Below are 23933 nucleotides of genomic sequence, written 5' to 3' on the forward strand. Positions count from 1 at the left end.
TGGTACAAAGGTCGTCATCTTGCATGCAAGCATCCCGGCTTCCCGCACCCTTTCAAGGCAAGCAAATCTTCCTCAATTAGATATTTCGATTAAAAACTACAACTGAATCACGGAAGTAGGACGATTGGTAGCCGAGTACAGAAGAATTCATATCAAAATTCTAATGATGCGTTTCAGGGGTATCAGCTCGAGCTGCCACCACCACGACCAAAACCCTCTTCCCTACACACCCACACCGTTACTTCTTCTGTGCCTCCGTCCATACCTCGTGCAGCTTCTTCTGCCTCTCCCAGTCCTTCTGCAGCTTCTTTTTCCTGCTCTTCGAGATTTCCTCTCCCTCTTTATCCTTCGTTGGCAGCCCATCATCATCCCAGGCGCTGAATTCCAGTGATCGAAACATTTCCTTGTGACTCAAGCGGCCCTTCTCAACCTTTGCAGCTGCGTCTTTCTCCCGCTTCTCTTTGTCCTCCTGCTTCTTCCGCTCTCGCGCTTGCTCTTGCTCCTTCGTCGCTCGTAGCTCCCTAGTGACCAGCCTGATCAAGGCTGGCTTGTTGCCTTCGCGGTCTTCAAGATATACATCATTATCCCAAAGATCAACATTTCTAATTCTGTCGCACAAGCGGAGGACATCCTTGGAGAGATCCTTGGCGCTTTTGGTGGCGTCCAGAGCGTCTATGTCTTGATTGACATTCTTGAGGACTTCCGCAAAAGACGCACGAGTCCTTGTCTGTGCCTCTGATAATGTGTGAGAAGAAACTGGTATGGGAATTGGGGTCAAATCATCTTTGACCACCGCGTCTGCCTTCGCTTTTCTCCTGAGAGAGTCACGTCGATTCGAAAGACTGATGAGTATTGGCTTAGAACCTTCTGGTACGTCGATTCCTGACCAGCCAATGGTGGTAGCGGTCTCAGGAGTAGCGATTCCATTAAGGCCGAACATGTTTACCATTTCAGTCACCCAAAACGCGATACTCTTTGTCGTGGCCTGGGATACAGTCGACGGGTCCACAGTGTTATACGCTGTGATCAATCTGGAGATATTGTCCATTACCGTAGGCGTGTCGAAAGAATCGCAAAGTGCTTCGTAAGTCTCCTGCTTCTTTCTCTCAAGCTCGCCATCAAGATCATGCTTGCTATCCTTGATACCGACATGATCAGGGTCTTCCAAAACGGCTTTAACATTGATGAAGAAGTTCTAAGCAAGGTCAGTCCGCGCAGAAGCGGCCAAGGCGGAAAGGCCCACATTTAGCTTCTCTTCCCATGAGGAGCCCTTTTCTTTCGACCCCTCGTTTATTTCGATACCATCGCTCCAGCTATGCATCAAAAACACAATTCGCAGCCCACGAGGAGTCCAATCTCCGCTGTTGAGTGCTTGTCTTATGGTCGTGAAATTCTTGAGAGATTTCTAGATATTTCAGTCAGCTTTGGCCTTTGGAAAGATAGACTTTAGAATCACTCACGCTCATCTTAGCACCGCTGATCGATCTGACAGTATTTATCGGTCAGCTGTGAAAAGTTCAGCAGGGCACGGTTGAACTTACAAGTGGCCGGTATGAAAGCTGGTGGAGAGTGCAGAGTTAGCGTTGCTGCTCCAATATAGAGGTCCATGGAAGACAGGAATCATGCGGCAACTACGTACAAGTATTGAACCCATTGTTGATGGCTTTTCTTGCCATGACAGAAGTATGCCTCGCTTTCTAAGTAGTTATGGGGTCAGAATTCCTCTCCGGGTGTCAAATTTGGGTTGTGAAACCGGCCCTGATGACTCACGCGCGATCTCATTATCATGGTGTGGAAATGAGAGGTCAATTCCACCGGAATGGATATCGATCCGATCACCTAACTTATCGACCGCCATTGCAGAACACTCGATATGCTACAAGGGTCTGTAATGAGCTTATGATGACGTGGTATCTGCCGAGAAGGATTGGCATGGAAGTACATACCCACCCCGGCCTGCCTTTTCCCCACGGACTATCCCAGCTCGGCTCACCAGGCTTGGACGCTTTCCACAAAGCGAAATCGCTACATTACATCGGAATCAGCATTTCTCCTCTTGGGCAAATCCTTGACTTTGAGGGTATGCTCGAGGAGCAAGACATAAGTGCCTATCCTTGAAAAAGTCTTCAAAATCGAGAAAGGGCAAAGGGAAAAGAAACAAATCAGAAACGGTCCTTACGCAGTCGATCGTTTTTCCGACGCTGCTTCTGTCAACGATCCCTCTCCCTCCGCTATGAGCTTGGCATCCTGTCGACTCCATGGCTCGAGTCGCTGAATGGTTCTGGAGTCAGCTTATTCTTTCAAGATGAAGAATGAAAAGTTGCTCGAACTCACAGCGTAGGTATTTCCAGCAGCTTCGAAAGCTTCGATGTCGAAGTAGACGGAGCCTCCTAAAGAATATGCGAATCCATTCTGCTGGATTACCTGGACAAATTTCACACTAGTACATTTCGGGGTCAGCGTTTCTATTATCATTTTGATCCGAAGAACAGATATCCAGATAGTAAAAGTGTAACAAAAGGTGCACATTACTCCTGCAACATGTCTCATGACTCAAAAAGCAGTCCTGTAGAGGGAGAAGAACTTCAACTTCGAAAAGTGCCTTACATTTGAGCAGCATAGTCGCTAACGCGAGTAATTATATCAGGAGCAAGACAGTTGAGATTTACCATGTCCTGTTCAAAGCGTTCTTCGAAATTTTTCGTTAACTCCAAAAATATGGCTTTTTCAGCGACGGAAGACCCGAACTTCTGATCAAGCCACGGCATGATGACGTCCTCAAGATCTGCGAGATTGTCCTCTGATAGGTCTCTCCCCTGCTCGAGACCACCTATTGCGGTTGATGCACCACGAGCGGTTTTGATGTGCATTTTGACTTTGGCTTCTCTGTCTCCTGGAAGGGTCCCTGGATCCAATGGATGCCCTGACAGCACGGCAGAGTAGTGCTTTGCTATCTCCGACTCAACATTTTCAGGAGATGTACTCTGAGATATTCTTGGTAGATTCTTGGTCAGATACGCCTCTAGGGCTGCAAGTCTGGTTCCAGTAACATCTGAAGCAGCCTCTAATCGTTCCTGTTTAAAAACTCGGAGCAGATGTTGTTGTCGAGCTCGTACTAGTAATATTTTGGAGTCAGCTTTCCTCCTTCAGTACAGGCAGAGTAATGAGACAACCCGCAGAGGCATAATGTGATTTCTGCTCCCGAAACCGATCTTGCACTCCAGGCTGCGATATGAGCTAGGAAAAAATTGCTACGAAATTTGCATACCTATGATCTTGTCGTCTACATCAGTGTAATTCATCTGAAGTATCACGTTGAATTTGAAATAGTCGCGTAATATTCTCCGAATAATATCTGTGGACATGTAATTTCTGTAGGTAGATAAGATATCTGTGAATGAGAAACAGAAGAATAGCAATTTACCTGGCGTGGCCTATATGAGCATCGGCATATCTGATTCGGTCAGAATAAAACCTTCTATGTAGACTAGTACAACACTCACGTTGTTGGCCCACAGTTGTACCACAACACTTTTTTTGTCTTCCAGTCAATGGGAACAAAAGGAACCTTGGATCTGGTAAGGCTATTGTAGACAACTAATCTAGGTAGATCAGCATCAGGCGCCGTGGGCTGCTGCCAAGGGGGCTGTCGAGAAGCGGTGGCCATGAGTCGGTTCAGAGAAAGACTGTAAGTTTGTATCGTTAATGGGCGAAAAATCTGGAATATGTTATGATAGATTCGGGGGCTCTTGGCGATAAATAAGAGCATTGGTAGAGAAACATGAGTCGTGAGCTGAGTCAACAAATGACTGCAACCTGAGAAAGGGAATTCGTCTAACTTCTCGGTACGGGAAGTCCCGCTCCATACGCATACGCTAAGCCTTACCCCACAATCATTAATTCTCAAACTCCACCATCCAATCTTCAATTAGCAAATGCATCAACCCCCATGGCTATCTCCTCCTCATTCAAATCCTCCCCTTTCCTCCACTGCGGTCCAAACGCCGAAACTGACTCCCTCGCCATACTTCACCTAAAGCGTGACCTCCTTATCCCTACTGTTCTCCGCTCCCATGATGAGCTAAACGAAGGCTACTCGGAAGGAAAAGTCTCAAATACACGATTCGGCTCTTTCCCACATAGCACCTTGATTGGTGTACCATGGGGCTCACAAGTGCGAGCTTCGATCGTTGACACTGGATCGAGAGGACGCAAAGGTTGGGAGGGAAAGGGCAAGAAAAGGAAGAGGGACAAGGAGAGTCAGGCTCAGGATGATGTGGCTGGTGTAGAGAAGAAGCAAAAGGTCGAAGTAGAATCGAAAGCAGCCGTGAAAGCAGCTACTGGATTTGTGCATCTGCTACCACCTACCCCAGAGATATGGACGGCTTCATTACCCCATCGGACCCAAGTTGTCTACACGCCTGACTACAGCTACATTCTCCACCGACTTCGAGTGACACCTGGCACGGTCCTGATCGAAGCAGGTGCTGGCAGTGGATCTTTCACACATGCTGCGGCAAGAGCGGTCTACAATGGCCATCAGAACACCAACACCGAAGACTCAACGCAAGATTCGATAATGAAGCGTTGGGGGAAAGTCTGGAGCTTCGAGTTCCATGAGCAGCGAGCACAAAAGTTGCAAGAAGAAATTGAGGAACACGGGCTTAATGGCATCGTCGAACTCACATACCGAGATGTCTGCCAGGACGGCTTTACACCCAATGATACTCCCGCATCAGAGTTGAAAGCTAACGCCATATTCCTCGACTTGCCTGCTCCTTGGCTCGCCCTCAAAAACCTGACCCGTGCCTCCCCCTCGTCGCCCCTCTCACCAACAACCGCCATCCACCTCTGCACCTTCTCCCCCTGCATCGAACAAGTGCAACGTACCATCACCACTCTACGTACTCAAGGCTGGACAGAAATAGAGATGGTGGAGATCGCCGCCCATCGCATAGAAGTCCGGCGGGAGCGGGTTGGACTCGCTGAAGAAGGGCTTAGAGGTGTCAACGATTCACCTGCATCCGTCGACGAAGCGATTGAAAGACTGAGAGAGGTAGAGGGGCGGTCGAGGATATTTCGTAACGAAGGTAATGAAGGGGAAGAACAAGCAACAGCGCCAGGTCCAGCTCAGGTGTCGAAGCAGCAGCGGCTGGAGAATATACGGCATGCATTGGAAGGAAGGAAGTTGTACAAGGAGGGGAGATTGATACACAGAGCGGAGCCGGAGATCAAGACGCATACATCTTATCTAGTCTTTGCGATCTTGCCTCGAGGATGGAGTGAAGAGGATGAGGAGTTGGCGCAAGGGAAGTGGCCGGCCAAGGCAGAGGTCAAGGAAGAAAACGGTGGGCCCATTAGCAAGAGGCAGAAGAAGAAAGGCGCAAAGACTAGAGCTGGGGGAAATAAAGAACTTGAGATAGAAGCGTCGATGAAAGCTTAAATCGCAAGGCGCGCACCACAGCATCACTGTCTTTGACTCGTCTCAACACCCCACATCCCATCAACCCTCCAATCCTGCACATCCACACCTCACTTCATCCCGATTCCCCAACCCCATTCTAACAAACCGCCGAAACCATCTACTCCACACGGGCCGACCACGCCACAATCACCTTCCACATCCACGAAGCATACCCCAAAACAGCCTTCCACATCCCCGAAGCATACCCCAAAGCAGCATTCGCCATCAGACATCAGAGCGGACCGTGATCTCTCCCCGGAGACGATGGATGCAGTCTTTCCCTCGATTGGCATTACCATCATCGATGCGACAGATTTTCCACTCTTAAATCTTCAACTCTTAACGGTGTCAAGAGAGATCACGACGGATTCATGCCGCCCGTCCGATTCTTTGTGCTAGTGGGCGAGCATGATGGGCGCGAGACGGGCATGGTGAGGGGAGGGAGGGAAGGGAAGGGGCTTTGTGGAGAGAGGTCTGAGATGTAAAGGACTAGTATCGGGTGGTGACGGAGCGATATCGTGATTAGACGATTTGGATGAGATGGAATGAGAATTGGTATTTATCAATTTGTTCGGCTGAGGTGGTTGAGGTTTTGGACGAGGCATGGGGAGGATACACCGCGAGGGATATTCAATTTTTTGAATTTGAGCACTTTTGATACATATACACATCATCTCAGTCCCGAGGGAATCCCAACGTGCTCACTCGGTAGCACTCTTATGCCGCCTCAATATCTCCCCTACATCCTGCACATCCTCCTCATCAGCCCTTGTCTCTTCGCCACCGTCTCCTTCCGCATGGCCACCGGTAGCCTCGCTCCCTTCTTCTTCCTCATCCTCCTCATCACTGCTCTCTACCGGGCCGGTCCTGGCTCCATGGTACGGAGACGCGGATTCAGGAACATCGGGTCTTCTCTTCTTTTCGAAGTCTTGAGCGTGAGCCTGTGCTATGACAGTACCGACACGGGCTATGCCGCGTTGGATAGGGGTGTTGGTCACGGTTTGGCGGCGGCGAAGGGAGCCGGACTGCGGTTGGGCTTCGAGGTTGGATGATGTGCCTACGGAGGATGGCGAGGCTTGGAGTGGGGCGGTACGGCGATGTTGTTCAGGCGAAGGATGCGATTGGGGCTCTTCTTCTTCTTCTGGTGTGGAAGATGAAGGTGTCGTGATCTCGTAAGGTAACGGCACATCTCGTGAGGCTCGGAAGCGGCCGACGTTCGTACAGTGTTCGTTTTCAACACGAAACAATGTCCAGATGCCTCTGCGACACACTTCTGAAAAGCCGACGAAGAAGCTGAGGAGCGCGGAGTGCTGCAGCTCGCCAGAGAAGATGGCATAGAAGATCCAATTGAACCGGAGTATAGGGTCGAGGACCATGGCGAGGTAGTACACCCAAGGTCGCTTGTAGCCAAGAACGTCGCGCAGAAAAGGGTGTTCGGAGTACGGGTTGCAGAGACCTAAGCAGGTAAATGAGCTGCATCGTCATACGGGGTATCATAGACCTACTCCAATCCATCGCAAGATCCCAAATAGCTAGAGAATGTTAGACAACAACAGCTGAACACGGTGCAGTGGGTGAACTTACAGCAGTAGATCGAATTAACAGTCGCAAAGGTAATAAACAGAGCTTTTAGAGAATCGTTTTTGTCGATCCGGTATAGACTGAGCGACATGTAGAAAAGAATTGTAAATGTGTATTTACCGCAGTTGACCAAATGAGGAAACGCATTCCGGGTATCATAGTAACGTCTTAAACATTGCAATGCTCGCCAAATGCCGGGAACTGTCGAGAAAAAGCCGAGAAGTCGTGAATGTGTTGAGTTACACTGGCCGGGATTATTCCAATCCTTTGCGTAGAGACAGAAGAAGAGCTCCAGATTCTACACTAGAGTCAGCCCTGCGCCTTTCATGACCAAGACGAGTAAAGCCTACCCCCATGGAGTATGTCTGGGAGCAATACATGTCCCCAAGAAAGAAATCTCTAAATTCGACGGGATACAGCCCAGCGAGGAGCAACCTGAACTATTCATGGTGTCAGTCTTTTGAATCCTCAAGGCTTTTTCTACGTACATTAGAGTATGCCCACCACTCGCGGCTCCTGTGGTAGAGAATTGGGGCAGGCATGAATAGAATCAGGACGGTAAGGCCAATTAACAGCACCGGCCAGTAAAGGAACATGGCGTCCGTGCCTGACTGCTGGAAGTTGAGCCACAAGCATAGCCCTAGCAAGAACAGCAACAGGCATGGAAGCTATCAACGCCATAAGCACAATCCTTTCAATCGGCCGCTGGATCACTTACTTCGGCCAGTTGATGCCAATCAAGATTGTGCCGACTGTCGAACTCAAAGATGAATGGGTAATTGATCTTCGCTCGTGTCCACACCTTACAATCCAAGCAGAAGAGAAGGAAAAGGAACAAACCTAGAAAGTAGCCGGCGTAAATCTGTATCTTCTGTTAAGGTTTCCTGTTGTTACAAAGGGCGCTGATTACTCACCTGCAAGAGATAGCTCGCATCAGTGCTCACAACGGGGTCTGAATTTGACAAATGATCAGCTCCGTACACGATTCCTTGAATGCCAAAAACCAGTCCAGCTGCAAGGAGAAGGCCATTGCGAAAGATGCTGCCACTGAAGTCAGCAGCTCTGGCGCTTTTACTCCTGAGCTTGCCAACAGCAATCTTATGATTGTTACGCTCGAAGTACCTCGCATAAAGGTCTTCGACAGCTACAAGTTGCCCCTCCAAGACTTCGCTCTGCACAAACCACGACTTGTTCACTTTCTCAGACATATAACGCCCGGTAGGACGAGCTTTGATCGCCTTGTCGTACTTCTTGTTGATCTTGCGAAAGGCCGTTCTATTCAGGAGTGCATATGATTTCAAAAGTTCCAGACCTCTGTAAAATTCTTGAAGGGCAAGTTTGAGTTTCCGCTTCGCAGCTCGGTATGGGACGTCGTCTGGGTGCGTGGGCCGACGGGAGAAGTCTCTCCATGAGTCAGGGCGACTTGATTGTTCAGGATTGTGGGCTTGTGGCCCTGATGGGGATCCCCATTGCTGCATACTCTTGGTGACTTTTCCGACACGCGAAGGCCCAACCCCTATGGCATTCTCGATAGGCTCCATCCATTTAAGGGCAGAAGAAACTGCTCGATTGTGTTGCCCACTCCTGTGATTGAGGGTCAACTTGTTGGGTATCCCAGCATGGCCACTCGATGCTATCCGCTCGTGTTCTAGCCTTGCTCTCTCCCTAGCTATCTGCTCAGCTTGGAGCTCTTGCATTCTACGATCACGCATTATATGCAATTGCTCCCTCAAAAGCAGCAGTCGTGCGCCAGCCTGAGCTTCTTTCATCTTGTAGAACGAATCTATCTTCTCCAGCTCCTTGTCCAAAAAAGTGAAGTATTCGGCTTGACGTAGATCGAACTCCTTGTATGCCTCCAATGGAACATCGCCTAGTTGAGGGGACTCTAATCCAGCAGTAGAAAACAGGCGTCGTATTAGGGGAGGCCGGGGTGAGTTGATAAGTGGTCCAGGCGTAGACATCGTTCTTCGGGTCTTAAAGACATTCTTGTTCTTTGGCAGAAGTTGAGAAGAACCTAGCTTGGATGGCACGGAAGTCTTACCGACTTCATATGCATCTCCAGGCTTGCCCTCATTTCTCACAGGTGGCGGAGTAGGGTGCGAATTGGGATTGAACCGGCTTTGGCGCCAAGCACGGTTATGACGAGGAAAGGCCTCTTCGCTGGGGGAGAGGGCCGGGTCTGGCAGCTCGAGGGAAGGCGGGCCCATTGGTATGTTGCGCGGTGGTGGTGTTGCAATGATACTGCCATAATTCGTGACCACACCACTATCCCACAATGAAACTGACTCATCTATTGCTCCCTGCGAAATCCCTTGGCCAGGTATAGTCAACGGTGCTGACCCCTCTCGCCCTTCTGAGCTTCCTTCCGAGCTGATTTCTTCATAAGGACCAATTTGCGATGAGGTTGATCGGCCTCGAAGCGTGTCTTTCGCAGAGCCATAGGACGTGAGAGCTGAGGCGCGACGCTCTGGGGTTGTGTGTGGGGATGAGGTGTGTCGAGCGGCATGGTTGCGGATGGGCGATTGGAAGGCATTATTGAGAAGGTTGGAGGGTAATTGGCGTCCAGGCGTCCTGGGAGTTTGATTGACGCTTTTGAGAGCCCGTGCGACTGCTTTGACTTTTTTCTTCCCAATCTGCGGACATTGACCGTCAGCCAGGGTGGATCTGGGGTGACAGATGGAAAATTCAGACCTTGTAATCGAAGTATTTTGCCCGCCATTCTGGCACCAGGTCTTGTTCGAGCTCCCTGCCAATTTTGTCAGTCAGTTCGGACACAGGGATGCTCTCGACGCATATAGCAGCTCACTTTGCAAATTTCATTGCTGGAAGAAGGGCGTGGATCGCGTGTTGCAGGAAGCATTGCGGTTGTACAGGTGAAGAATAATTTTTAGAAGTTGCAAAACTGCAGAGACTTAGAGTAAATTATGGCGGTGGATATAGTGTCCCTGAACATAGAGTACGTAAGGATAATAGTACTCCTGTTGTTTGTGAAGCGCAATTGCACCAATGCTGCTGCTGTATGGCTGTTTGGTCGCATACGCCAAACTTATTTTTCACTTTGCTTCTCTGGGAAGTCCCGATAAATCACAGTGACGTGCCGCAGCCCGCAGCGACATCCTCTCCGCTTTGACCGTGTCTACCCGAAGACACGTGCATCAGGGCAAGGAAGTCTGCGGAACACTTCAATACTTGAACTACTGCCAACCCAAAACTCAGGTATCATCCATCCTTCTCTCTGCTATTGATCCATTCAGTAGACAGCTGACAATCTTATTCTAACAGCTATAGAAACTATGGACACCTCAACCATCCCCTGCCTCCCCAGTCATTAGCGCCGATGGAAGTCCATGTTTCACCGATCCCCTCAATTCCGGTAGCAGTTCCGTTACCAGTCATCGTCGACATTCTCTTAGAAACAGAGTAATCGGCCGCCAATGGCGTTTCCAAACCCGCTTGCTCCGCAGAATCCCCGAGATCAAATCTGGTTCGATCCCCCACTCCGCGCGCCACAAACGTTACTGGGAGTGTGAAGTTGGCTGCTTGCTGGAACCAAAACAAAACATATGTGCGACCTAGTGCCTGGCGATGTCGCTGGAGCTGCATATGGTGTTATGGCTGGGCTGGATAGGTTGGAAGCGAGGGTTCTGTTCTTGTAGGACAGGAAGGTGAGGCCTGGCTGAGCCAATTCAAGGACCTGCGTAGTGCTGGTGTTTGTCTGGGAAGCACCGTCGGTGCTAATCATCATCACGATTTTTTGTTCCCTGAATGGAGCAAAGCTTGTGCCAACGCTCGGCTGTTCTTGAGCTTCTACATGCTAACCAAACAGTGTTGAGGGTACGTACGGGCGGGAGTCAGCTGAACTCCAGGAGTGAGAAACCCGAAGTTATATCGCACGTTGAGGCTTGCATTCGCGTTGGGTTGGAAGTTTGGAGGAGACTGAGCAATTATCGTGCCCAGTAAGGCAACGCACAAGGTGAGAGGCATCCAGTGCATTCTCATCGTTTGGAAAGGTATCTTCGCCGTGGATGGAATGTCGCCCAGAGAGGTGTGTAGAGGTATGATGGGAAATGTGGGAAACAGCAAGAAAGGCACCTGTTATATGCTTGACCTGTATTCATCCCCATATCTAATATTGACCCAATGTCGGAGCTGAGAAGTTCAGGAAGATCATGTACCCGCCAGGTGTATTCTCAGAGCAGACAGTGAGGGTTTTCACACACTGACAGTTGCCAATAGCAGGCTTGCGCAGGCGAGGTGTGGTCATGGTTTATGAAGGAGAGGGATCATCTCGCGCCAGGAGCATAGTCTTCGTGGCTGAGCAGTGGGAATTCGAACGCGACAAAAGATGGGCCTTCAAATTACGCTGTACGTAGTAATTCGCAACGCACTAGCGTGCTGTATAACGAAGAGGGTAATCCCTTGTCAGTGGCATGGGTATGGCTCGTTTACTAGTACAACTAATTATACGCAAGCCAAGTGTTCCATTTTGTCACACTACGCTGTTGATTCCGCACGAAGATCGTGCTCCGGTCGGATGCATATTTTGGGAATAGCGGAGACTGTACATTTGTGGAGGCTCGCATTCGACGTTCACACAGGTCCTGATGTTTCCGCTTTGTAATTTGTCTTCAATGATTTTTAATGTTTTTGCATGCTATCAATTGTGCCCATGGCTTTTCCGTCTACTTAGGACCGCAACTTTTGGTCGGAAACCTTTCATGTCAAAACCAACCTCGAGGGCTTTGCGGGCTCAAAAGCATCTAATAGCGGCCCTGGCCACCGTAGCCGCCCTGGAACTGCTGAGGAGCGTCATATTGGTTTGGGTCGTACTGGTCAGCGTTCTGGCCCCGGACGTAGTGCTCGTCGTACATATGGCTGGAATTCTCCTTGGCCTGATGATGAGCACGCTCGCGGTCGTAAGCGTTCATGCCTGGCGCCAGATCAGCTTTTTGTTTTGCATTCTTGGTCGATGGCATTACATACCCTTGGTCTCAGCGAGCTTGTCAACTTCACCACCGACGAATCCAGCGAGGAGCTCCTTGGCGAAAGCGTGGTTCACGACATTGCCTGTTGTGGTGTCAGCTCGAAGGGATCGCAGATACAGCATGTGGTGGAGAGTCCCTGCTTACCCTCTTTGCGTTGGTGGTCCTCGTAGAGCTTGAAGCCCTCGAAGGCGGCACCGCCAGCCACGAGCTCGTGGGAGAATTTAGCTTGGTTGTCTGGATTGTCGTAGCCGCCGCCCTGGTTGTAGACCTGGTCGTGCGCGTCTTGAGATTCACCTGATCGCCTGCCAGTCAGCATCTGTTGGTGTTGGGAAGGATAATTGTATAAGACGTACCCCAGCCAAAAACCATGATTGCTAAGTATTTGGAAAGAGGAGTTGTTCAATTGAATGTAGAGTGTACGGGTCAAAGTTTGTGAGTTGATTTTTGAAGAGGAAAGAGTGTAATTGAAAGAAGGAGATGGAATGGAGGACGTGAAGGCTTTATATGTTGACCCAGCACCAGCAGCGTCACTCTGATCGGTCTTACAAGGTACAGCCCCACATTATTGCCCCTCCATGGGTCTTGGCGAATTCTTGGCGGATTCTTGGCCGCGGCGGCAGCTTACTTACTCTGAAACAGTGGGCAATGTGAAGGGGATTCATTTACCACTCATCTTCACTCATGCAGAGTCATCTGGGGCAGTATCCCTGAGCTTGCCGCTGCAGATCTCTCGGGCTATGCTTTACCCGGGAAGATGCACGGTGACGTTGGGTGCTTTTGAATACTGAATCGCTTGAGACACGCAATAGGGAGAAGATGCAGACTTGGTAAAGTAATGGACTATGAATATGGTTCGATATCAGAGGGCAAAATTCCTGAGACCATGTCCAGTCCCTTAGTTACGGCGTATTTGTGACGCAAATGACGCAATGTCGGGTACCTGGATCTAATTATAGAGGAGACACAACTTTGCTCACCATTGCCAATCAGGTATTCGACTACTTGGCCAAATTGAAGGTGCAAAACTCCGAGAACAGGCCCGAGAGCTTGGCAAAATGCCCACCCTCCATCCTGTCGTTCAAGCGGACTTTCCAACATCGCTCGTCCTATCAATCACTCCTCCCCCCGCACTGTCTTCGCATACTACCAACGTCCTCATCCTTCTTCACGGCCTTGGGGACACTGCAGTCTCCTTTACCAGTCTAGGCAAGCAGCTTGCTCTGCCTGAAACAACATGCATCTCTCTACAAGCACCTACGCCTCTACCACTTGAACTTGGTGGCTTCCATTGGGGTGACGACATCACCTTCGATCAGGCCTCGGGGCAGATGGACTTCGACACTGGATTCAACAAAGCTGTCAAGATCATCAAGCAAGACATAATCGAGAATGGGCTGATCAAGAAGTGTGGGTATAAGGCAAGAGAGATCATGCTCTTTGGCTTCGGTCAAGGAGCAATGGCAGCTCTAGCTACCGCAGCTTCCGTGGCCGAAGAGCTTGGAGGTATTGTCTCAATAGGTGGTCCCCTAGCATCCTCGAATATATCTGCAAAAGCCGTCAAGACACCTGTCTTGGTACTTGGAGGGTCATCGAGTACATTGATCACTCGGACAGCTCTTGATAAGCTGAAAGCAGCCTTTCAAAATGTCGAATATCAAAAATGGAACAGGGCAGGAGACGGTATGCCTCGAAATAGAGACGAGATGCTACCCATTATGCGCTTCTTTGCTCGTCAGCTGAGGAGCCGAGCTGGCGTGCCCGAAGGCAGTGTCGAGGTAGGTTGAAGGTTTGGTTATGGCGTGATCAAAGACCAATGCCTTCGTCTCTGCATTTGCCTGTTTGAAGAATGTCAATGTCGGGCCTGCAGACAAAGCTCAACGTCTCGAAAAGCAAAGACTTTCACGTCCGGACCTTAAGCAAGCTCTACATCATGAGGAAAAAACCCACAGATTCGAACTCTTATATGTTGGCTGTCGTCAGGATAAGTGGCAATTCTGGCAGTACAACATCCTCAAAGTCAAACGATGAGAGCAACGAAGTGAAGGCATCAGATCTGCCAAACGCTCTGATAATCTCCCCATTCCCGAGCGGTCATCGAATATGTGGGGTGCACCAGATCCACGATTGTGCGTGTTTCGGATTGGCGCCAACGCTCACAATCGCCTTTGCTTTGCATGATCTGTTTTACCCCCTTACGGCCCATCTTATCCGGCTTCCTTGTCGACATTTATGGCTTATTTTGGGTTTCCTCGTCTGCACTTGAAACCTAAATCTAGCATGCAGCCTCTTTGCACGACGGCTGATTTGCTGCGCCTATGCGCTAGGCGCTTGCAGACTCCATATGTCCCTCAGCGCCTCTAACGCACCATCCATCGGCGGTTTTGTCTCTCTCCATTCTTAACCTTTCTGCCTAGCCCTTCATGGGCATTCAAGTCTCCCGTGCAAGAAAAGTCTGCGCAATGATGTCCGTGCGCCTGTAAATATTCGCTTTTGATAAGATGAATTTGTGCGCTTCCGTTCCTAATGTGGGGAAGGCACTTGATCATGAAAAGGCCCTTGCGCTCCTCTGTATACCTGAATTAGGAATTTGCGTGCATATTCGATTGAGGCTTTTCATCCCAACGGGCGTTAGGTTTTGTGATCTTCACGTGTTGCGATTTGACCACCTTATCACCTCCTTGCTAGCCCCTCAACGTCGATATGCGTCGTCGGCTTGGCACGAAGTTTGAGACTGATCATGATGAAAACATTCCGCGGGGCTATATTAGAGCGAGCGCTCTGTATGCTACTTGAAGTTCTTTCATTTTCATTACAATTGACATTGTTCGCTTGAGATATTTGCATCCGCAGTAGCTAGATTGACCTTCGATTAAAGGCAGTACACTGAAAATCAATTCGACTCGTTGTTCTACGAGGTCATTGGGATTTGCTACTTGTTCTGGCTGCTCTATATTTTCCTACAAGAACATGCATCTATGGAGCCTCTCGGCCCTAGTCCTCACACCTACCATTAGATCTGTCACATTCGCCACGCCAATTGTCGGACCTCAGTCTCTACCCCGAAATCACGTGCAATGCAACGCCGCGAACGAACTCTGCCAAGTCCAGCAAACATGCGATAACGCACCATCTATTGTTGCTGGAACGTAAGACTCCCATATTTCAAATTGACCGACGTCATACTCTGACATTTCCTCAGCGTGCCGAAACCTTGGCCCTCCTCTGTCGCAACATTGGTCAACCCTGTGCCTGCGCTCGAGACCCTCGCCAATGGTGCCAGTGGGGTTTCCGCCTCTCGCAAACTCGAAACTCGCCTACAAAACACAGTGCAGTGGTGCGCCCTAGGCACCGAGGTATATATCCTGCTCGTCCTACAAGGGACCCAAGGCGCAGCGGCAATCAAGAGCACACTGGGGACTGCTATACGACAAGTGGAAACCCAAATGGATACGCAGACAGCCAACGAAAGCGAGACGGGCATAGCGGCTGGCAGTGCACCAGTGTACAGTCTCGCTGGAGCAGTGGGCTCGAATGCAAAGATTACGGCGACTAATGCGGCAGGGGTCAATATGACTTGGGTGGAGCTGGAGTTGGGCCTGCTGATGATAGTGGATTGGATGGACAACAATTCTTACGGATGGGGTAGTGCGAGTGTTTGGGATGGAGCAGATGAGGTGGGGTTGGTTTACATCACTGTTTAGTCCAAGCTGAACAGGTCGAATTTGGAGGTCATTCGCAAATATTATCATGAAGACTGGAACGAATTGACCTTTTTTGTGAACTAATCTTTTGAGTGTCTGCAATCTTCTCCAGACGGCGCGGCGAATGAGTATGTGTCAGACATAGTATACCAAATTGATTTTAGTGAATAGAGCAGTAGTCTCATAGCCGAATCCTTCATCCGTATTTACTTTTATGTGCGAATACACCTCATGAAACAAATTTTCATATACACAATTCATACAGTAACCATACGTTACCTTACCTGAAGCAGCATGGTACCATGTAGATAACTATCTTCGGTTTTGTTGCATGATTCCTGCTCAGCGTGAGATGATAGATTGCATACTCCAACTTCGCCTTCTACTCTATCGATGCGGTCAACTGGCTCACACCTAAATTGATTCATCGGTGGTGATGTCAAAGATTATTTCTATAGTTAAACCAATAGTAAAAAATTTGATTACAGGGCGCTTGGTCTAGGGGTATGATTTTCGCTTCGCATGTGAACGGTCGTGGGTTCAATTCCCACAGCGTCCAACTTTTTGCCAATCATTAGGATATAATTTGTTCGATATCTTGTGAACAATCCTTGGAACGATTTCTTCTTCCTGTTAACAATCGAAAGCCCCACGCGAAGATGATAAATTGATGACAAGAATCTATGCCAAGCGTCAAATCAACGTCCAGTCATCGACCGTGGAGTTCGAGGCGTCCCTTGCTTCCTCAAGGAAAATCTTCCGCGTCAAAAGAATTCTTCACCGCAACTGTGTCTCTCGTCTCGTACACCTACTTTCTTAAACTCACCCCTGGTCTCAGCAACTCAAGATGATTCGCCTCTTTCGCAAGCGCCCGAGCTACGGCAGCACGGATTGGGGGCCTTACAGAAGCGTCTTCTCACTCAGATTTTAATCTTGTATACAATTCCTTTGGGTCTATTGTCTGCTTGGACTATGCGGTTGACCATACTATTCGAAGTACCGCTACGCTAGAAGGGGTCTCAGACACGTGGATGCCTGTTGTTCTCGAGTGTTCTTGTGAATTGGAGGAAGCAAACATACGAATATATACATGAGTTTTGATTTTTCATTTCGTCAAAACGCTTGTTTGTCAGAATGGACCTCAGCCTGTTCTCGACGTTTGTCGGCGTTTCCCTGCTGGTTGTCGTCGTATATGTTTCACTTGTCTATCTGTTCAGCCCCACATACGACCCGAGAGAACCACCGGTAATCTCCAGCTTGATCCCATATGTCGGGCACATACTCGGATTACTACGCTATGGCCAGCGCTACTTTGAAATCTTGAGGTCACCCATCCATCTTCCAACAACAAACCATAGCTAAAAGCATGTTTGCAGCGCTCGTAACAACCTTCCAATCTACACCCTCCAAACCCTCAACAAACGCACCTACGTCGTCAACTCCGCCGACCTCGTCACGGCCGTCGAACGCAACGAGAAAACCATAGCCTTCTTCCCATTCGTCTACTCACTAGCTCCACGATTCTTTGACCTAGCGCCGGACTCACGAACTATGGATTTGATCAGGTACAACATTGATGGTAAGATTGTAGGTAAAGAAGGAAAGGTGGGCCTGGTGCATGAGACCCATAAGGGTATGCATAGGGAGATGGCTCCGGGCCCTAATCTTGATAGGATGCATAAGGCTATGTTGGTAACTTTGGCACCCTTTTTAGATGAGTGGGCGGTTGAAGGGGGGTGGGAAGGGGGGCTCTTTGGGTGGATTAGGCCTAGGTTCACGATTGCGAGTACGGAGTCCATTTATGGGAAGAGAAACCCAATTCGTCTTGACCCGGAGCTGGTCGAGGCTTTTTGGTGAGTTCCTCGATCTTAAAGATGCAAGGAAGTAAAGAGCCCGAAACTGAGACATGGACCAGGGACTTCGAGAAGGACTTTACCATGATACTTCTCGGCCTTTATCCCAAATATACTGCTCGAAAAGGCTACGCAGGCCGCCGAAAGCTCCACCATGGCCTAAACGGGTACTTCAACCGCGGCGACCATGAATACGGTCTGGGCGTCTTGAAAGCCCGCCACGACGCCGTAACCAACAACGGCGGCACGACCGACGACGTCGCCCGCTTCGAAATCGGCGATCTGATCGGCGTGCTCGTCAACGCCACACCCACGTTCTTCTGGATGCTACTGACCATATACTCGGACGCCGCTCTCCTGGAGGAGATCCGCACCGAGATCGGAGCCACGATGACAACAACAACAACAACAACCGAGCCATCCGCAACCGGGAACAGAAAAAGAAAGCACGAAATCGACATCACAGTCCTCGAAACCCAATGCCCGCTCCTCCTCTCCGCCTACCGCGAACTCCTCCGCCACCGCACCCAGAGCTCCTCCTCCCGCTCTGTCATCCGCGACACCATCCTCGCCTCCCAATACCTCCTGAAAAAGGACTCCGTCCTCCTCGTCCCCGGCGCCCTCATCCACGCGGACCCCATCTGGGGCCCCGACCGCACCGAATACAACCCCCGCCGCTTCCTCAAACCACCACCGCCACCGTCGTCACCGTCCGCCGCCGCCCCCCAATCGAGCGGTGCCGCCAAGGTCGTCCACCCGGGCGCCTACCGCGCCTGGGGCGGCGGCCAGACGCTGTGCCCGGGCCGGTTCTTCGCGACGACGGAGATCACGGGCGCGGTGGCGATGGTGCTGATGCGGTTCGAGATGGAGGCGGCGGGTGGGAAGTGGGTGTTTCCGAAGGTGGAGGGGAATCGGGTGGCGAGCAGTATCCACCCGCCGAGTACGGATGTGAGGGTGAGGATTAGGGAGAGGGTTGGATATGAGGGGGATGGTTGGGGGTTTATTTTTGCCGAGGGTGTTTAGTGATGGGTACGGTATCAGCTCGAAGTTCTGGGCGTCGTGCTTGCGGCTTGGCGGGCTGGTGCATAGGGATGAGATGGAACAACAAGGGTTCTTCGTTACACGTCCAATTTAACTACATGAGTCTGACCTCCCTTTTTGAATCTATCAACGACCGGCAAGCTGGCTAATGATTCATCGCTCAAACGCCCATAACGATCCAGACAGCTAGGACGCATAAGCCAAAGTGTTACGATCCGTCATCGTCATGATTTGATTTACGACCTTCTCTCCCCCTACCACAGCAGGTCCACTGACCACGAGCTCACCCAAGGGTTTGTCATCAATGTTTTTGCCGTCTTCTGCGTCCCGAAGCTTGATCTCCACCGAGCTCAGCGGCGGTCCAAAATCAGCGCTTTTGTTTTGGTAGTCCAGCATGTTAGTCTGGCTAATCGCACCAGCGACCTGCGAGTCCGTAAAAGCGTAGATGGTTCTCGCACCGCTGTAGACCTTCAACTTGAACAGCTCTTCCGCGTCCAACTTGACCGTCGAAGATCCAGCTTTGTCGTAGGTGTAGATCAAACGTGGCGTATTTGTCAGACCAGAAGCTTTTGGCATGGTGCCAGCTTCGAGCGTCCTTGCTTTCCGCCATTGGTTGAATTGCCCTAGAAGGCTGGATGACATGGTCCTCTCCTTATCTTTGCAGAAGCTGGATAGAGTCTCGGTATTGGCTATGATAACGGTGGGAGAGGCACCTTGGAAGGCGGCGCTGTAAGAAGCCCTGGGGCCACTGACAGAAGTGAGGGCGAGAGAGGCGTGGGAAAAAAGAGCAGCGAGCGTGACGATCAAGGGATACATCTCGGCGAGAGAGGCAAGGGGTGTGAAGGTGTCTGTGGGAGCGAGCCGGTGGAGGCGCGGGAGAGCGGAGATCTGGGCACCGATTGCCGCTACGAAGTTCTAAGCATGCTGTCAGCGGTAGGCCCCTTCATAATCACGGATGAGTGTGGCGTACCGCTTGCGTAAATTCTGTAAGTTCATAGCTGTCCATCGCGCTCCAGGCGTCTTCTGTCACCATCACGACATTGGTCAGGGTACCTTCAGAAATTTCATCAGGAAGCTCTGATGAAGTCTGCTTCTCGTCGATAATATCGTGCCAGACCGCGATATCCGCCTTTCCACCTTCGCCTTCTCCCACCTCGTTCCAGTCCATGTGTCTGCTCGTCCGCTCCACGACCCAAATGACTTGCTTGAGGTTAGGATACTTTGGCAGCAGGTCTTTCAATGGCAGTGAGCCAGCACCAGCGACTAAGATATCTGCTTTAGTCTCCACCAGAATGCCAGCAAGCGTGTCGAGAGATTGTTGTTGAGGTATCAAGATTGGTGTTAGGCCGTAGAAGGCAGAAGCTACAAAGTTCAATCAGCTGCCTGATTTGTGATGGATACTTTACCAGCCTACCAAAGAAGGTCACCAGTAGCTCCACAGAATTGGGCATATGAATAGCAACACGGCTCCCCCCGTGCGCTTTCATGTGCTGCCCCACGGCGTTGATCTCGCTAGACAGTTTGGCAAAGTCGTACTCGATGACCTCTTCTTTCCCATACGTTGTGATTACTTTGCCTGCCTCTCCTCCGGTAGGCTTGCCATCAGCGTCCACCGGGCCCGTTACCGCTCGCTTCCACACATCTCTCAGATCCCCATCTCTTCCACTTGTCCATTTTGGCTGGCCAGCGTCTTTAACATTCAAGCCAGACTTGAGGGGATAGCCGTGTGGGGTCTCCAAAGACCGAAAGACCGCTGACTCCTTGGGTTGCCGGACATAGGAGGCGGAGGATTGGCGAGCTAGGAGAAGAGGGTGAACATCTGGTTCGGTCAAAAGAAAGAGGGGAGAGATCAGATAGGCGGCGAGAACAAGGGCGATGAGGGTGGTGTAGAGGTTCCAGCCAGCGAGTATGTTCTCAATCTGAGAATCAACCTGCTGGAGAATGGAGATAGGATCAGCTGCCATTGTTGTCGGGGAGAGAAATATTCTGGTGGCCTATTATTCCGTGTCAGCTCGAATTAGGAGAAGCCAATTCACACTCGGAGATCAGCCCTACGCTTTATTTACCCTAGCGCCCTTTCCGATCGTTTGCACCTTCCCTACATTTCTATCATCTTTGTCATCCTAACAACCATCATTGGTTGTATGACACATACTTTCAGATGCTTGCGTCGTATATCAGTATTCATGGACTTCCAGGCTTGCTATACTTGAAGCTGTAGCTTTCAAGGGCGCTCTTTAGTCCACAGATAAGAACGTACAGCATACCTTTCACCTTAAGCGAGGGTACGGAGAGTATTGCCTTCTGACGGTGAGAAGAGGAGCGTACGTCTACTCCAGATTGGTACCTATTGTCGGCGACTTCAGGAATTGCATAATAGCTTGGTGGCAACGATTATGGCCATGTTTTAAATCTCTGATTAGCCATGCCTTACCAAATTCACACCTAATTCTTTCTCCAAAAGACGCATACGCGTCCCAATGTTTGCTGTGCGGCTCCAGGGTGCAATTCAGCAAAATGTCTCTTTGTAGAGAGAGACGCGATTTGTAGTCGGCTGTCGCTAATGTCTCATATTGAGATCGCTTGCGTATAGGTGTGGCAAGAGTAAAGTTGTGGTGGTGAAACTGCCCAGCACGATGTTTTGTTGACTCAAAGAATTTGTGCTTACCTCTACGTCATGATCTCTACTTTTCATCAAATCGTTGATGGTAGTATCACTTCAATTCACGTTGGGACAAGCCAATAGTAAAAGCATGCTCTGTCCAAATTTGTTGCAATTGTCTCTCTTGTTGGCATTATCTTACTCATTGTCTGCACTGCCTCGAACACTCGGCTCAATTGTGATCAATTCAACGCTCGATACAATCTCAGGTGATAGCCTCGACAAGCCTTCACCTGTGTGCGTTAATAACACGCAGCATCCGACTTGGGGCCTGACACTGGAAGCATTCAACTTCAGTACCTGTCAGCAAACTATTGAACTTATCGCTTCGAAGCTCGATGGCAGAATTTACAAGAGCTACGACTTCTACTCGAGGCAGGTGTTCCCCTCTGGCCCCGGGTCCGTTGGGTACGAAGCATGGCCGTTGCCTCAAGGAGCTGGAGCCGGTTAGTCCAGAGCTGCGTCAACAAGGCTAAGATGTGACTGAAGATCACTACTGATGAGAGAGGCAGGCAATTGTGCTCTTGTGATCAGGATGACTAGAGATTTCGCAGGCGACGCCCTACCAATCTCAGACGGCCGCTTCGCCCCCACAAGTCGGGCGTTATCTACTCAACAAAACAGTTGGTTGTTTCTTCTTCGTTCACTGGAAAATCTGTTGTCAGTCTGTGTGCAGGGCAGTGGCCTTCCTGGCTGGTCAATGGATACTAAAAACATTGTGGTTGCATTCTGGCCACGTTCAAGCGTGATGAAGTCAAAATATGGGTTCCGTGTGGCATCGGCGCAGGCTGAAATGAATGAATCCTGGCCACTCTTGGACTCTGCATGAAGTCATGGCTGAAACAGAGAAAGCGATTGCAGCGAGCATACAGGATGCGCATCGTCAAATTAGTCGCAGATAGAAAATACAAGTGTGGCCCATCTCGATCAACATCGCATCAACTGAAACGCTACTTGATTGGTGACCTGGAAAGAAGTATGTGCCGTGAATCAACCTCGAGCGATGTCCTTCAGCTTGCATGGCTAGGCCAGCCTTTCAATTCGCATGCATGGGTGGCGTAGAACTATGGATAACTGGATAGTATTCGATTTGTTTCGATAAGCCCGGGGCTGGCGCTTCCACCACTTGGGTACGATCTTTCGCCGTCTTCACCGTGAGCCTCAAGTGATGAAACGCCACCATCACTAGAAAGACCGGGCCTCGAGGCCAAAACGCCTTGGGGGCTGCCAAGCTGGAGGTGCTGTATTGATTTGCAGCTTACTATGTGGGTGAAGGCTATGCTAGTTAATATGCGTGAGCCAGATCATAAGCTCACAATGCCTTGATGTCTCACTTCCTTACTCCAAGAAGGAAATCAGCATCTCAAATCGTGGACTCTTTCGTCGTAAGCTGTTGCCAGACCCTTTTTGGCCTTAGTACTTGGGGATTTACATGGTTTCAGAAGCCTCGAACATGGGGTCCGTGCCCAGGTTGTCCCCACTTGACACGTTACTGAACACCCTCAGTTCTCAAGGGTAGACATTCCATTCCCTGCATTGCTAATCTTCTTTCCGAGCCTCAATTGCTGTAGGGCTCGTCGTTGAAGTTTGATCCTATCATACTCGAACGTGAAGACCAAGGTTGCCTAGGAAAGCGGCGTTGCGTCCGTTTCATTCAAAAAGTTGTCGCAGAACTGGACCCTGGCGAGATATGGCTTGTGGCACAAGCAATAGAAAAATTGCGCGCATTTTGGATATCCACGGGGACTTGAAAGGCTTACTTCTAAGTCATAGAGATGCTGAAGGCCCAAATGAGAAGCCTACACCTCCGGGAAGTGGACAACAGAAGACGCAAGACGCCAAGCAACGTTGGACTTCCTGGCACCAGCATGTAAAAAACAGTATAGCTGAGATCAGCGCAATAAAGCGCGCAGCTGGTATCCTCGTTCAAGGAGAAGGGAGGGGGTTGAATACAGAGTCTGAAGTCGAAACCCTGGCATACGTAGCTATCTGCGATGGAACCCAGTCAAGATGACTTCTGTACCGGGCGGCGATGTCGATGGTGGAGCCCGTTGACGTTAACCACGTCAAGACTATGAGGCAATTGCCGGGCAAGCTATCAACAAACCGGCAGTTCTCAATGCTGAAACACTATTGATAGTAAACAAGGGGTATCAGATCAGGCAAAACGGCTGTTGGTAGATGGAGCTGTGCAGATTTATTCAAGAGAAATCCGTGAAAGTGCAAAACTCACGCATGTCATAGTGGCATTGCACAACTGGAGATCCCTCAGCGCACTCACTGAATCCAACTCCTCGCGGTCTTCCTTAGCGTATCCCTGGCTCATACATTCACACTTCTTCCCCGTTGCACCATCGTCCTAATCCTGCCCGGTAGCTCCACGCTCACCACCCGCATAGCTGTTCCGTATTAGTTGGCTTGCGGTTTCCCGGGACCCGCCTTTCAGAACGTCTCTGGATTTCTCGGGCAGTGAACTTGATCAATAATGTTTACTCGAAGGGCAGGGCTGTCGGAAAGTGTGCAGTCTTGGAAGCTGAATTGTTCCAAGTGTAGGCAAAGAGGGGTATCTAGCCGGTGAGTCTGACGATCAACGCGTATAAGTAAATTTAGATACAAAAAAGAAGGAAAAAATCTTATCCTTTGTGC

At 50.1% G+C, this 23933-nt stretch overlaps 8 protein-coding genes and 1 non-coding gene across 9 annotated transcripts; 5 read left to right on the top strand and 4 right to left on the bottom strand.

Annotated features, from left to right (window-relative positions):
- Nucleotides 1-238: 238 nt before the first annotated feature.
- On the bottom strand, nt 239-3667 carry HO133_005298 (uncharacterized protein; the record flags this gene model as incomplete). Its single annotated transcript, XM_037296209.1, has 13 exons — nt 239-1195; nt 1244-1405; nt 1461-1485; nt 1542-1559; nt 1640-1697; nt 1771-1876; nt 1947-2025; nt 2180-2271; nt 2335-2440; nt 2608-3115; nt 3269-3372; nt 3425-3454; nt 3504-3667. The coding sequence occupies 13 exons, from the start codon at nt 3665-3667 to the stop codon at nt 239-241; spliced, it is 2409 nt and encodes an 802-aa protein (XP_037148191.1).
- A 282-nt stretch (nt 3668-3949) lies between these two features.
- HO133_005299 (uncharacterized protein) lies at nt 3950-5443 on the top strand (the record flags this gene model as incomplete). The annotated part of the gene is made up of 1 exon (XM_037296210.1): nt 3950-5443. The coding sequence occupies one exon, from the start codon at nt 3950-3952 to the stop codon at nt 5441-5443; it is 1494 nt and encodes a 497-aa protein (XP_037148192.1).
- Nucleotides 5444-6165: 722 nt separating this feature from the next.
- HO133_005300 (uncharacterized protein) lies at nt 6166-9865 on the bottom strand (the record flags this gene model as incomplete). The annotated part of the gene is made up of 10 exons (XM_037296211.1): nt 6166-6920; nt 6970-6996; nt 7049-7343; nt 7396-7485; nt 7534-7713; nt 7764-7907; nt 7960-9286; nt 9332-9678; nt 9737-9791; nt 9852-9865. 10 exons carry the CDS (start codon nt 9863-9865, stop codon nt 6166-6168), a joined length of 3234 nt encoding a protein of 1077 aa, XP_037148193.1.
- A 1940-nt stretch (nt 9866-11805) lies between these two features.
- On the bottom strand, nt 11806-12399 carry HO133_005301 (uncharacterized protein; the record flags this gene model as incomplete). Its single annotated transcript, XM_037296212.1, has 4 exons — nt 11806-11975; nt 12029-12112; nt 12175-12324; nt 12384-12399. 4 exons carry the CDS (start codon nt 12397-12399, stop codon nt 11806-11808), a joined length of 420 nt encoding a protein of 139 aa, XP_037148194.1.
- A 686-nt stretch (nt 12400-13085) lies between these two features.
- Nucleotides 13086-14058, top strand: HO133_005302 (uncharacterized protein; the record flags this gene model as incomplete). The annotated part of the gene is made up of 2 exons (XM_037296213.1): nt 13086-13805; nt 13876-14058. 2 exons carry the CDS (start codon nt 13086-13088, stop codon nt 14056-14058), a joined length of 903 nt encoding a protein of 300 aa, XP_037148195.1.
- A 939-nt stretch (nt 14059-14997) lies between these two features.
- HO133_005303 (uncharacterized protein) lies at nt 14998-15731 on the top strand (the record flags this gene model as incomplete). Its single annotated transcript, XM_037296214.1, has 2 exons — nt 14998-15176; nt 15230-15731. The coding sequence occupies 2 exons, from the start codon at nt 14998-15000 to the stop codon at nt 15729-15731; spliced, it is 681 nt and encodes a 226-aa protein (XP_037148196.1).
- Nucleotides 15732-16218: 487 nt separating this feature from the next.
- HO133_005304 lies at nt 16219-16290 on the top strand. The gene has a single exon. It is a non-coding gene; the product is annotated as a tRNA-Ala (tRNA).
- Nucleotides 16291-16865: 575 nt separating this feature from the next.
- HO133_005305 (uncharacterized protein) lies at nt 16866-18607 on the top strand (the record flags this gene model as incomplete). Its single annotated transcript, XM_037296215.1, has 4 exons — nt 16866-17056; nt 17108-17296; nt 17498-17584; nt 17647-18607. 4 exons carry the CDS (start codon nt 16866-16868, stop codon nt 18605-18607), a joined length of 1428 nt encoding a protein of 475 aa, XP_037148197.1.
- A 204-nt stretch (nt 18608-18811) lies between these two features.
- HO133_005306 (uncharacterized protein) lies at nt 18812-20589 on the bottom strand (the record flags this gene model as incomplete). The annotated part of the gene is made up of 3 exons (XM_037296216.1): nt 18812-19540; nt 19596-19987; nt 20040-20589. The coding sequence occupies 3 exons, from the start codon at nt 20587-20589 to the stop codon at nt 18812-18814; spliced, it is 1671 nt and encodes a 556-aa protein (XP_037148198.1).
- Between the last annotated feature and the right edge of the window lie 3344 nt (nt 20590-23933).

The sequence above is a fragment of the Letharia lupina genome, assembly GCF_014066315.1.
Source record: "Letharia lupina isolate WasteWater1 chromosome Unknown contig_21, whole genome shotgun sequence".
In the NCBI taxonomy this organism is placed as follows: Eukaryota; Fungi; Ascomycota; class Lecanoromycetes; order Lecanorales; family Parmeliaceae; genus Letharia; species Letharia lupina.